Below are 14,936 nucleotides of genomic sequence, written 5' to 3'. Positions count from 1 at the left end.
CAATGAAAGTTCCAGCGAGCGTTGCTTGCATGTGGCAGTTTAAATCCTCTCTCTTAGCAATACAGTTCGTTTTGATGATTTGCTGAAAAACGAATGGAATACAGTAAAATCACTTACAAATATGCCTACTTGTATGATTTTGGAGGCATGTAACAGTACCAAATTCAGTTGGTGTGTGTAACAATGAATAAACAGCGCATAGGGACAGAACTGCTTCACCAATTATTGTAATCCTCCTTTTCTCTGCCCGCCATTACTGAAGCACCATCATATGTTTGATTAACCACTTTTCTTCCCACATCCCATTCTTTCAATACTGCATGAATAATGTTTGACAAACCTTCAGCAGTTTTATCTCCAGAAACATCGCAAAATCCAACGAATCTCTCCTCAATTTTTTCTGCAATACAGTATCTGAATATTATACTCATTTGACTCTTGCATGACACGTCTAATATTTCACCAGCTTGAATCGAAATGAGATTGCAGTTCTGATTTTCAGATCTTATTTTCTCATTAAATGCCAGAGTTATCATTTCTATTACATCATACTGTGTATCTGGAGAAGTTCCTTTAAAGGTTGAAGGTGATGACAGATGGTCTTGGATTAACTGCTCTCCTTGAGCTAGTAAATCCAACAATTCCATACAGTTATCTTTGTAGCTGGAGGATTCATCCTCTCGATGGCTGCGAAAGGTTGGTTCTTGTTTATGAAGAATTACAATTGCCTGAATAATACAAGTCAATACTGTCCAGTTGGATGGAACTTGTTCGTTGTATTTTATTGCTGGCAGACGAGCGGCTTCAGAAAGGGCGTGCTCAATTCTACTTTTGCCCAATAAATGAAATGATTCTTTATTCTGCAGGTGACATTTTGATATCTGGTGCTTTGGTGCTTTCCTGTCAAAGTTCTTTATTGTACAAATGCCCTCATTGCACCATTCCTTTTCACCACCAAACAGAAGACACATATAACAATATACCAGGTGATCAAAAAGTCAGTATAAAATTGAAAACTTAATAAACCACAGAATAATGTAGATAGAGAGGTAAAAATTGACACACATGCTTGGAATGACATGGGGTTTTATTAGAACAAAAAAGAAAAAACAAAGTATTGCTAGACGCGTGAAAGATCTTTTGAGCGCGTCGTTTGGTGATGATTGTGTGCTCAGCCGCCACTTTCGTCATGCTTGGCCTCCCAGGTCTCCAGACCTCAGTCCGTGCGATTATTGGCTTTGGGGTTACCTGAAGTCGCAAGTGTATCGTGATCGACCGACATCTCTAGGGATGCTGAAAGACAACATCCGACGCCAATGCCTCACCATAACTCCGGACATACTTTACAGTGCTCTTCACAACATTATTCCTCGACTACAGTTATTGTTGAGGAATGATGGTGGACATATTAAGCTTTTCCTGTAAAGAACATCTTTGCTTTGTCTTACTTTGTTATGCTAATTATTAATATTCTGATCAGATGAAGCGCCATCTGTCGGACATTGTTTGGACTTTTGTATTTTTTTTTTTTTTTCTAATAAAACCCTATGTCATTCCAAGCATGTGTGGCAATTTGTACCTCACTATCTTCATTATTTCGTGATTTATTCAGTTTTCATATTTATACTGACTTTTTGATCACCCAGTAATCTGTTATTAACTGCATTCGCAAAGTATACTTTTCGTACCAGGCTGTCTGAAAATTGGGTTTGTTTGGCTTCACTTAAAACTACACTGAGTATAGCAGTAGGTCGTTTGTCCTTCAATTCGCACTTTTTTCGTACGGTATGTTAATGTAGAAAAAGGCGTTTTTAATAAAAATTCTATAAGGTGTTCAGTTGCTCGATCACTCATATTGGCGACACAACAAAAATATGCACTAAAACCTCACAACAATGACTAAGAACACAAACCGCGCGACTATTCACTTCCGTGTTAAAAGCCAGCATAGAAGCGGCAGAGACTAGTCTCGATACCTACTAGCAAGTGCAGTGCACCGGCCTTCGTGGAAGAGGGGAAGTGGAGGGGGCGCAGGCGCACACAGCCAGGCAAGAGAAGGGAGGCAGAGACTGAGCGTAGTCGAGTCTCAAGCAGGCAGATACACCAATACTCAGAGTGCGGCGCGGGCTACAAGACTGATGTCTTCGCACGTTTAAAGCTATTAGCAGAGAGTTATTTATATTTTTCTTATGAATAACTATTGAATTTTTTTTAAGCACGAATACAGGGGAGACTAAGTCTCAAAGTCTCCCCTCATGCTACGCCACTGCTTGGAGCACACACGGTGAAGAATAAAACTGCCTGGTGGAGCCTGCCGAGGGAGAGACCAGAGAGGATGGAAAAGGAGGGGGGAGGAAGGGGGCAGCAGGGGAGGAAGCGGGATGAAGAGAGTAGGGGCGTCAGCGGGTACACTAAGCCGCAGGAGATTGGTGGGGCAGAAGATGAAGAGGGAAGACAAGGCAGGAGGGAGTCCAGAGACACTGAAGGGGAGCACAAGAGAGGTAGGGGGAGTAGGAGGGGGAAGCCGCTCAGGAGAAGGGAGGGGGAGGAGAGGGAACCCTGAGGAGGAGGCAGGAGGAAGTTGGGGTTAGAGATGATGTGAAGGGTAGATGTCAGGGCGAAGCTCAACATCCAGGACGGGTAGGTGGAGGAAGGTACATTGGGAAAGGAGGCGGAGGGTTTGGAGATGGAGAGAGGGTGGGACACATCGGTAAAGGCGCGGCAACGGGCTGGGGGTGGAGTGGAAGGGAGACACCAGGGGTGAGGGGGATCAATGCGGCCGACAATATATAGTGTGCGGGTGTGTTCAAGGAAAAGGAGAAAGTCACACCGCTCTAGCACAGGCAGGTCTTAAGAACAGAGGAGAATTTTTGTTGTCGTTGTGGTGACAAACAAGTAGTTACAGCGTCGGTGCGGCTGGCGCCCTCACCCGTTGAACAGCGTCTCCGGGATGGCGTGTATGCCGTTGTCGCCGAGGTCGAGCTGCTCGAGGCGGTGTCGGCGTGGGCGCAGCGCCACGGCCGGCAGGTCGGCGATGTAGTTGTCGCGCAGGTAGAGCCACGAGAGGGCGGGCAGCGCGTCCACGGCGGCCGCGGGGAACGCCGACAGCAGGTTGTGCGACGCGCTGAGCGTCTGCAGCGACGGCGGCAGCGCGCCCCCCTCCAGCGCGCGCAGCCGGTTCGAGTCCACGTTCAGCCACGTCAGCTTGTTGCAGTCCCGCAGCGAGGAGACCGCGCCGCCGCCGCCGCCGTTGATGCCGTTTCCGTTGATCCCGTTAGCCGCGTACTTGACCGGCAGTTCGGCGAGTTCGTTCTCGCCGAGGAACAAGTTGGTAAGGTTCTCGCAGACGCGCACCCAGTCCGATCCGGGGCCGTCCAACGACGCGATCTGATTGCTGCAATAATAACACCAGCAAGCGTTTAGCATCCGATGAAAAAACTGTTTTTGTACTATGCTACTATTTCTAAGATAAACGATGTTTACATCTACTTTAGGCCTCGTCTGAGTGGAGAAGGAATTACAGTGTTTAGTGGCATGCAGTGACGTAGTGTGCTGGCTGGTGGCTCAACGAACAAACTGGTGTTGGTCGCTACAAGCGCAGAAGATCATTTCAGTCCGAAAATTCTGATAAAGCTACATACAATCCCGAAAAATAAAACAGCTCTGTCTTAAGATTAATGCCGGCTGGTGTGGCCGAGCGGCTCTAGGCGCTTCAGTCCGGAACTGCGCTGCTGCTACGGTCGGAGGTTCGAATCCTGCCTCGGGCATGGATCTGTGTGCTGTCCTTAGGTTAAAGTCTAGGGGACTGATGATCTCGGATGTTAACTCCCAAAGTGCTCAGAGCCATTTCAACCATTTTTCTAAAGATTAATCTAAAAATTTGCATCCTGTGCCATTAAGAAAGGAGCTGCAAAGTACCTGAACATTTTTTTTAATTTACTTGGCTACCGATTGCACGAAAAGTCAAAGATACGCTATCAATAAAGGTAGAAACGTATGGCAACATTTTGCAAACCGTATTTAATAAAAACAAAAATTGGTTAATAAGATTTCTAGTAAAGAAATTTAACCATGATGAAAAAATAAAATCCATTTTAAAAAACTTTAGCTTCTCTGACTCTTAAATTGTAAAACCGATACGAAATAATGTTGGATTTTGTTCGTCCATCCTTGTGATTGAAGGTTTGTGGGACTGCGGCCTTTCACCAATGTAATAAACGAACCACTTGCAGCCGTTCTATCCATGTTACTTCTTATACAGCAGTCAGTTTCGGTGACTCAGTACACCGTCCTCAGGCCTTCACTGACAATGAGGTGCGAACTCGAATCGTAAACACAATTTCATCAGTGGCCAACATCTAGGAAGTCAATTCGGTAGACTATAGTAACCGCGATAGTGTATCTGCGTGAATCAACCACCAACATCGCGGTTTTAGTAGTCTAAGGAATCTAGTTCATAGACGTTGGCCTCTGAGGGGATTGTGTATATGACTGGTGTTCACCTTCTCACAGCCATTGAAGTCCTGAAGATCGTGGACTGAGTCACCAAAACTTGTTGGTATGTAATAAATAACATCGAAAGGACGGCTGCAGATGTTTCATGGTGTTCACATTCTCACAGCCATTGAAGTCCTGAAGATCGTGGACTGAGTCACCGAAACTTGTTGGTATGTAATAAATAACATCGAAAGGACGGCTGCAGATGTTTCATTTTATTACATAATTTTTCCTGCGTTGATAAAATGTATAAATAGGAAATATGAAGCGTAAATCCATTTTAAAATACGCGCTGCCTGCCAAAAATAATGAAGCACCCACCAGACATGATCAGGCATCAGTACAACTTCCATATTTAGATTTCCTCAAAAGCGACTATTAATCAAATTGCGTGCATATGGAGTATCCTCTCAGCTGTGTGACTGGATTCGTGATGTCCTCTCAGAGAGGTCACAGTTCGTAGTGATAGACGGTAAATCGTCGAGTAGAACAGAAGTGATACCTGGCGTTCCGCAAGGTAGCGTCATAGGCCCTCTGCTGTTGGTGACAATCTGAGCAGCCCCCTTAGATTGTTTGCAGATGACGCTGTAGTTTACCGTCTAGTAAAACCATCAGACGATCAATTGCAATTGCAAAATTGTCTCGAGAGAATTTCTGTATGGTGCGGAAAGTGGCAATTGGCACTAAACAAAGAAAAGTGCGAGGTCATGCACATTGGTACTAAAAGAAATCCGATAAATTTTGGGTGTACTATAAGTCGCACAAATCTAAGGTCTGTCAATTTTGACTAAATACCTAGGAATTACGATTACGAGCAGCTTAAATTGGGAAGACCACATAGCTAATATTGTGGAAAAGGCGAAACAAAGACTGCGCTTTGCTGCCAGAACACTTACAAGATGCTACAGACCCACTAAAGAGACAGCCTAAATTATACTTGTCCGTCCTCTGCTGAAGTATTGCCGCTCGGTGTGGGATCCTTACTAGGTAGGTTTGTGGCGGAAATTAAAAAAAAAGTGGAAAGGAGGGCAGCTCGTTTTGTGTTATCCCGCAGTAGTGGTGAGAGTGTCAGTGATATGATAGTCGAGTTGGGCTGGCAGTCACTGAAACAAAGACGGTTTTCTTTGTGGCGAAATCTATTTACGAAATTCTTCCGAATGCGAAAATATTTTGTTGACACCCACCTACGTAAGAAGAAATGATCATAATAATAAAATAAGAGAGATCAGAGCTCGAACAGAAAGATTTAGGTGTTCTTTTTTTCCCACGCGCCATTCGAGAGTGGAATGGTAGAAAGTAGTATGAAAATGGTTCGATGAACCCTCTGCCAGGCACTTAAGTGTGAACTGCAGAGTAACGATGTAGATGTATACCTATGCAGCATCGGTACGTATGTAAATGATAAGAGATGATTGGTCGGTTGGTTGATTTGGGGCAGGGCACAAAACAACGAAGTCATCGGTCCCATCGGATGAGGAAAGGACGGGGAAGGAAATCGGCCCTGCCCTTTCCGAGGAACCATCATGGCGTTTGCCTGAAGCGATTTAGGGAAATCAAAGAAGACCTAATCAGAATGGTCGGACGTGGGTCTGAACCGTCGTCCTCTCGAATGCAACTCCACTGTGTTAACCGCTGCGCCACCTCGCTCGGTGATAATAGATGCAATCTTCGTGACAAGTAGGACAGCCACCACAATAGGCATTAGTGTTATTCGAATTCAGTGCGGTTACAGGATTTAATAAAGTATGTAATGAGTATGAATAGCGCCAGATGCTGAGTAATCACTGTGAAGGACACGGAGGCGCTATTTACTCGTGCGGCCCAGAGTTACCACCATCTGCTAGAGTTTTAATGTGGGCTCATTGTGGGTCCCCATTTACCCGTCTTTTCGACGACGTAATATCCAGACTTGTGGGGCTTTTGGATGTGACAATGGCCCTCTGTTGGACTGCATGGGAATGTGAGGATAGACATACTCATCGTCAAGATTCTTGTCGACCACGCCTGACCACCACAGGGAAGGAGTACAGCACTGAGCACCAGGCACTTCCTAGTCCTTAACATCATCACCTGCCGTCCGATAACAAGTAACGGACTCCTCGCAATATTCTTTGTCATTCCGTAACATCGGTAGGAGACCAGCAGCAGCTGGACCATCCCTTGCGCAGGCTGCCGTTAACAGCACAGCAGAAACGGGTACAACTGGATTGTAGCCTTCATGAGAAAGCATGCACAGATGCTGCTTTTTACTGAGAGATGAAACTCTGTTATGAACTACCCTGCATGACCATCATCGACGAGTGTAGTCCTCGCGCAGGGAGAATTCCCACTAATCCAGTGTTCTGGGGATGCACAGTGTTGTTGCTCCTGGCGTCCTAGTGTGCTCAGCCATCGGGTTGGATTTTAGGTCACGGCTGGTAGTAGGGAGGAAGCTCTGTGAGCACAACGGCACATCCCACACGTTGAAATGTCTCTGTGAAGTGTCTGCTTGATGATGAGATATTCCAGTGGCCACCAAGATGCCCAGATTTGTCCCTGAGAGAATATGTGTGAGACCAGCAAGGACATCAACTACGTCCATGTACCTATATCGAAGGTATCAAGGAACAGTTATAAGAGTTCTTGGCCGGCTTGTCTTCGGAGGGGAAACCCTTCCCAACCAAAAAGGTGCATCGATGCCAGACAGAGTACATCATACTGATAAGTGGCCTCATACTGCCTTCTGTACAAATTTAACTCGATTTCTTAATCAATGTAGTAACGTCACATTCCGTTTCATCTCGTAAAGTTTCGTTCCACTTCTTCCTCCCACTGTGTATGCCTCATTTTTTTTTGTCAGGCAATACATGTATATTAAGAAAGGTTTCTGGAAGCAAAGAAGGAGGATAACGTTTATTCATTTACGTGTTTATTCACTTCGCTGTACGAGAAGATCCCTTAGTGCGAGGGTATCACGAGGGCCGTAAGAGGCCCATGAATCCGGAGAAACTACCAAAGTTGTTTTGAGAAGAAAAAGAAGAAAAATCAAACGAATATATATAAAAGGGAGTAAAATCACAGCTGAGGAGGAGAGCTGGCTAGAAAAAACTGTTATAAAAGCTAAAAGAAAGCAGTAAATAAATGAATAAATAAAGTGGTGAGCGCTACGCTACAGACACAAAGGTCTGGGTTTCGATTTATTGTCACTCACAGGGTTTATATTTGTCTCTTCTCAGTTCCTTCGCAAAGTAGCAACGTCGCACGGAGTCCATGTTAATTCCTAACTGTACTCGGATTCTGTAGGACGACGATTCAAATCTCCGTCTGGTCGATCAGATCTAGATTTACTGTACTTTCCCTAAATCTCTTATGGCAAATTCCAGAATGGTTCCTTTGAAGGGGCACAGCTCTTCCACATCCTTCCACTGTCCGAGCTCGTGTTCCGTATCTAATAAGCTTGTTGTCGACGGGATGTTAACTCCATTACTCCTTCTTTCGCTAAATTGGAGGTCACTCAATGACTGACTGAATAGATCTGCTCAGAGGTCGGATAGTGGTGAAGAAATACAACTTCCAACGGTTTGCTGTTGTACTTACAACCAGAGGCTTTTTTTTATTTATTTAATTATTTTTTTTTTTTTAGTAGTCAAACTGGGTTTGCTCAGTATGGTGTTCAAAATCTCAGTGCTGTGTGCGCAGCTGTAGCTGTATATACTTCCTCTTGTTGCCTCTGTAACACAGCATTAAAATGTGTGTAAAGATAACAGTCCTGCTCCATGATAACTGCTCATAGTAGTTGGATATAGAGCTTCTTTACTCCCTTGGTAATGCACCGGTGATGTAACGTGGATTTTTGCGTTGGTATGGAATCTCAAGAGTAGTCCAAGCTATGACGAAATTCAAAATCGGCTAAGCTGAGAAAGGGGAAACAAACACCACTATAACAGCTATGTTTTTGAAGTGTAAGCTCTTGGTGTGTTTCACAAAGTCGAGAACATGATGTTTGGTTTCATCTCCTGCTGTTTATCGTCAGTTTAAGTGCTGATGACTGGCTTAGATGTTGGTTGTGTGTCGACAAGGATATCGTGTAAGATTTCAAATTTCTTGGCGATTTGCATAATTTTGTATTTTCACAGTGGAGTGTAATCTGCGGCTGCTACACATTTTTTATCATTTAAGTGTTACTCAGTTAGAAGTTTCTAAAACTGCATTATAGTTTTCAGAACATGTCTGTAAGGTCAGCAGCGTGTAGGCTTGTTCCATCTATGCCGTATAATTTTATTCTGCGTGCGAAGTTAAGAATAGTCCTACAGACAAGATGCCCATAAATTATTGCTGCAACAAACAGCGAACATAGCATTATGTATTCGGTGTACTCGACTCACCTCGCAATAACAAGATTTTGGGTTTAAAACAGAAATAAATCTATAACCTTAGAAAAGGAACTGGCAACAATGAGGCGGCTGTTTTAGAAACAATGTGAAGACTGCAGTAGATTAATATATTATCTGAATACATTATCTACTGGAAAAGAAAGAGGCGCTCTACAGCTTCAAATAATAAAGCACGCAGACATATACTAAGAGAAACATGACCCCCTCCCCCCCCCTCCCTCCCCCCCCCCCCCCCCGTCAACGCCAAGATTCTGTGAGGGTGTGTGCATTGTCACACCAAATAAACAAAAAAATATTTAATATGCTGCCTCTTTTAATTCTTATCATGAGGTCTGTGCGTCAGAACTTCACACAGGATAGCTCTCTTGTGAGATCTATTTTATTATTACGAAGTGTTGATTACAGAAGATTTTTGCTGATATATCAAGATTACTTTATGAATTTCTTTTGGTCCATCTAATTTTTGGTTAGCATCCATAAAAAATTAGAGAGCAGGATTCGATGTCTTTTATGATGTTAAACAATTCCGAAATTCCGTCTAGAAATCACTACAGAGAAAGCTGGTGTGAAGAATGGTATGTAATTGGTTAAATATGTTGTTTAACGAGATCCCAGGGAGAGGAGTAATGGTAATAATGCAAAAATGAGAAAAGGGCAAGCAAATAACGAAGCGCAAGAAAATGATTCATTACGATAATCATTAATGTGAAAGTGGTGCATTTGGATATTAATGAGCAGTCTTATTCATACGTGAAAATTACCGAACTATCAGTTTAATAAGCCACAGATGCAAAATACTGACACGAATTCTTTACAGACGAATGGAAAAACTGGTAGAAGCCGATCGCGGGGAACATCAATATGTGATGTCCTTAGGTTAGTTAGGTTTAAGTAGTTCTAAGTTCTAGGGGACTGATGACCACAGCACTTAAGTCCCATAGTGCTCAGAGCCACGTGAACAATTTGAACGCGGTTAGGAGTTATTTGGCCGGTTTTAGGTTGGGCCTCGAATCAAGCGGATTCTAGTCCAGGATCCTGAAATATTTTGACCACTATCGAGAGATTGGCTTACAATTGATAAATGCTTGAACAAAAATCGTGACCTTATGAGACGGTAATAGCTACCGATTCCTTAGTAGCTATGAGTGTGTCTTGTGGTTTCCTGACTTTTTGTGTAGAGTAGTTGTAATTCTTGTTTCGACTCAAGAGCGGCCTGCTTCCTAACCGGGGCCGCACGCGATCGGGAGCTCTCGTTCAACAAGACACTTTTCATAAGTGAGTCGAAACAAGGCCCCGGGAGTAGACAGCATTCCATTAGAACTACTAGACGCCTTGGGAGAGCCAGTCCTGACAAAACTCTACCATCTGGTGACCAAGGTGTATGAGACAGGTGAAATACCCTCAGACTTCAAGAAGAATATAATAATTCCAATACCAAAGAAATCATGTGTTGACAGACGTGAAAAATACCGAACTATCAGTTTAATAAGTCACGGCTACAAAATACTAACGCGAATTCCTTACAGACGAATGGAAAAACTAGTAGAAGCCAACTTCGGGGAAGATCAGTTTGGATTCCGTAGAAATGTTGGAACACGTGAGGCAATACTGACACTATGGCTTACCTTAGAAAATAGATTAAAGAAAGGCAAACCTACGTTTCTAGCATTTGTAGACTTAGAGAAAGCTTTTGACAATGTTGACTGGAATACTCTCTTTCAAATTCTGAAGGTGGCAGGGCTAAAATACAGGGAGCGAAAGGCTATTTACAATTTGTACAGAAACCAGATGGCAGTTATAAGAGTGGACGGGCATGAAAGGGAAGCAGTGGATGAGAAGGGAGTGAGACAGGGTTGTAGCCTCTCCCCGATGTTATTCAATCTGTATATTGAGCAAGCAGTAAAGGTAACAAAAGAAAAATTCGGAGTAGGTATTAAAATCCATGGAGAAGAAATAAAAATGTTGAGGTTCGCCGATGACATTGTAATTCCGACAGAGACAGCAAAGGACCTGCAAGAGCAGTTGAACGGAATGGACAGTGTCTTGAAAGGGGGATATAAGATGAACATCAACAAAAGCAAAACGAGGATAATTGAATGTAGTCTAATTAAATCGAGTGATGGTGAGGGTATTAGATTAGGAAATGAGACGCTTAAAGTAGTAAATGATTTTTGCTATTTGGGGAGGAAAATAACTGATGATGGTCGAAGGAGAGAGGATATAAAATGTAGACTGGCAATGGCAAGGATAGTGTTTCTGAAGAAAAGAAATTTGTTAACATCGAGTAGAGATTAAAGGGTGAGTTAGTCGTTTATGAATGTATTTGTATGGATTATGGCCATGTATTGAAGTGAAACGTGGACGATAAATAGTTTAGCAAGTAAAGAATAGAAGCTTTCGAAATGTGGTGCTACGGAAGAATGCTGAAGATTAGATTGGTAGATCACATAACTTATGAGGTGGTATTGAATAAAATTAGGGTGAAGAGAAATTTGTGGCACACCTTGAGTAGAAGAAGGGATCGGTTGGTAGGACATGTTCTGAGGCATCAAGGGATAATCAATTTAGTGTTGGAGGGCAGTGTGGAGGGTAAAAATCGTATAGGGAGACGAAGAGATGAATACACTACGCAGATTCAGACGGATGTAGGTTGCAGTAGGTACTTGAAGATGAAGAAGCTTGTACAGGATAGAATAGCATGGAGAGCTGCATCAAACCAGTCTCTGTACTGAAGATCTCAACAACATATTCTTTCAGAAATGATTTTATTTCCTCAATGTTCCCGGATGAATTATGTATTTTTACTCCTCTCGCCGTTGGAGAGGACGTGGAGCATTGCAGAACGTGGTCATTTTAGTGGTCCAGGTGTCAACAGTGTGGAGAGGCATAATGTTCCATGACAGTACTGATGTCCATATCTTCGAACACGGTACTCTCATCGATCAACGTTGTTGTGACATTGTCGTCCTTTCCCATCTGCGCCTTTTTAGAGGTGGATTCACCGTTGACCTTTATTTCTAGGGATGGCAATATGCAGCCGCAACTGACAGTGCAGGCAAAGAAGCTCTTGGAACGAGAGGAAATCTCCAACTTAAATCTCAATGAGCACGTGTGGGGTAGGTCGGGGAGACGAACTGCAGCACAAGCGCCAACGACCGTCCGGCAAAATGGTTCAAGTGGCTCTGAGCACTGTGGGACTTACCATCTGAGGTCATCAGTCCCCTAGACTTAGAACTACTTAAATCTAACTAACCTAAGGACATCACACACATCAATGCCCGAGGCAGGATTCAAATCTTCGACCATAGTAGCAGCGCGGTTCCGGAGTGAAGCGTCTAGAACCGCTCGGTCACAGCGGCCGGCGACCGTGCAGCAGTTGTGAACAGTGCTGGTTGAGGAATGGGACGCCGTACAACAAGGACACCTAACGAACCTTGTGGTTGGCATGGGAGCACGCTGCGGAGAATGCATTCCCGTGCGTGGTGATCACATACCAGAAATGTCTCGCCTTTTTTATGCCCAGGGGATAATCAGTAAATCGCACTGTCGTCAGTGAAATTACCGTCTTTGAATGAAAGTGTCATTTCTGTTCGTCTCAATTCGTGCATGTTCCTGTTACCCTCTGCTCTATTCTGTAGCAGTTCTTTTCATACGCCGTTCAAATTTCAGCAAACAGTATTACTTGGCAATTACACACCATGCCAAAGCTACTTTCACCCTTAAGTTTTGTAAACCAGTGTCGGTGAGCCACCCTCCTAGAAGAAAATTATCCAGTTAATAACGAAATGTATTAGTAACATTTTACATAAATGAAATGATAATTAAATAAAGACCCTGAGCTGTCGACAGGCGTCGATATACATCATCGGGGACAGTTGAAAACTTGTGTCCCGACCGGGACTCCAACCCGGGATCTCCCACTTACACGGCAGACGCTCTATCCATCTGAGCCACCGAGGGCACGGAGGATAGTGCGACTGCAGGGAATTATCCCTTTCTCGCTCCCACTGAGACCCACATTCCCAACTGCAGTCGCTCTTTCCTCTCTGCCCTTGGTGGCTCAGATGGATAGAGCGTCTGCCATATAAGTAGGACATCCCGCGTTCGAGTCCCGGTCGGGGCACACATTTTGAACTGTCGCCGTTGATGTATATCAACGCCTGTCGACAGCTTAGAGTCTTGATTTAATTACCATTTCCCTCTAAAGAGAGCTGCATGGTTCTCGATGGCATCTGTTTTTTCGGACATGTCCGAAAGGCTGGCTCTGAGCACTATGGGACTTAACATCTATGGTCATCAGTCCCATAGACTTAGAACTACTTAAACCTAACTAACCTATGGACATCACACACATCCATGCCCGAGGCAGGATTCGAACCTACGACCGTAGCAGTCGCGCGGCTCCGGACTGAGAGCCTAGAACCGCTAGACCACCGCGGCCGGCTGTCCGAAAGATCAGATACCATATTCATATGTTTTACGTAAAATTTGTACACGAATATTTCCTCGTGACAAATGAACTCTTCAATAGTTTGTCCACGACCCATGCTTTTTTTGCCCCAATGCTACTCTCTAAGTTCATTACTCTTCGTACAAAGTATTCCTAGTAGATATTACAATGTCTCAAATTTCTGTTTTATGCCGCATTAATCTACTAGACGGTCTTTTGTCACATAGAAGCTAGTAAAAAGATTCAAATGGCCTTGAAAGTCAGAGAGGCAACAACCTCGTGTTTACGTGTTTGAAATAAGGAGCTGAGATATAAACAAAAGAAGCTACGACGTCGTTACAGGTAAAGCCCTGACAGTGCTACAAGAATAAGTGACTGCCTAATTCTTAACGGCAAAAGCAGGAAATACTTTCTCTGAAGATTCACTCGCTGTATCAGTGTAACAGTTTTGTTTATGGTAATTTCACGATTTTCATCTGGTGTCTTTAGAAATGTCCTCTTAATTATCAGTGGTGACTAGACATGTCGACTTTCCGATCTCCTGCTTGTTGCTTGTTTTTTAATTTCAGTTTCATCGACGAAAAATTTTGTTTTTCCCAAAAACCATCTCTCACTACAGTGATCCTCCACTCTTATGCTGTCTAACATAATAACTGTAAAATCATAAGCAAATCATTGTTATATTTTTCTCTTATGAACCCATGAGATAAACAGGCAAATTGAGATCTGTCTTGTTGGTTCGAAGTAAGTTCACCAGGTCACGATTTTCTGTCAGATAGCTTTCTAATATTTTATTGCAAAATTAAGCATAGTCAATACGAAGATGAAGAGATATCCATTAAACATTGACTGGCGATGTTGTTTTATAAAAAATTCACACAAGTGTCTCTTCACAGAGATTTATTCACAACCGAAATGAACAATTGATCATTTAGGCTTCTAATCCATGATTTCATATTTAAATTCTGTTTTCCAACTGTGTTCTGTCGTGCATACACAAAAATCGTTAATACCAAAATCTTTTGAAAACGAAGTATCACAGACCGATTACTAAGTTGGTTTCCTCATTTACTTTGAATACTTCCCTGTGTTACAAGAACTGAAGGGTTTCTACATTTCGTTTGTTTAGATAAAAAAGATTATTAGAGTATATGTATACAGGTCTTCGAGCTTGCATAAAACTCTTGACTTCTTACGCTGTGGAACAGGTATTCAATTTCCATATATTACCGCATCCATGCCCTTTATCAAGTGCACTGTGTAACTTCTCCTGTATAATTAAACAAGAATGTGATGTAATAAACGTAGATATATCTATGTAATACAACAAATAATATCAATTTCAATAAAGTAACGATTTTAAGCTATGAGCACTCCTCGGGTTTTTCCTTGTGGTTTCCACACAATCCCAAAATAAAAATGGTATAAGTGTATGATTTCACTATAAGCGAATATACCAATGTGTTGCATTGTTCTAAAGTGTTTGAGCTTCATTTTGTAGTAAACCTCCACGGTTTCAGTGCTTGCAATAAAATAATGCCTACGCCCGCTCCCCCTATGAAGCGATGAGTACGTATGAAGTCCGCTAGTTGGATTCCAAACAAAAATATTATCGA

At 43.1% G+C, this 14,936-nt stretch overlaps 1 protein-coding gene across 1 annotated transcript in view; it reads right to left on the bottom strand.

Annotated features, from left to right (window-relative positions):
• Positions 1–14,936, bottom strand: part of LOC124775167 (chaoptin-like) — a 152,164-nt gene that overhangs the window by 77,586 nt on the left and 59,642 nt on the right. The window contains exon 4 of the mRNA XM_047250007.1: positions 2,930–3,394. Within this exon, the coding sequence (XP_047105963.1) occupies positions 2,930–3,394 (465 nt within the window). The remainder of the gene's footprint in view (positions 1–2,929; positions 3,395–14,936) is intronic.

The sequence above is a fragment of the Schistocerca piceifrons genome, chromosome 2 (assembly GCF_021461385.2).
Source record: "Schistocerca piceifrons isolate TAMUIC-IGC-003096 chromosome 2, iqSchPice1.1, whole genome shotgun sequence".
In the NCBI taxonomy this organism is placed as follows: Eukaryota; Metazoa; Arthropoda; class Insecta; order Orthoptera; family Acrididae; genus Schistocerca; species Schistocerca piceifrons.
The sequence above is the reverse complement of the archived record's forward strand: the minus strand, read 5'-3'. Positions and strand labels throughout refer to the sequence as shown.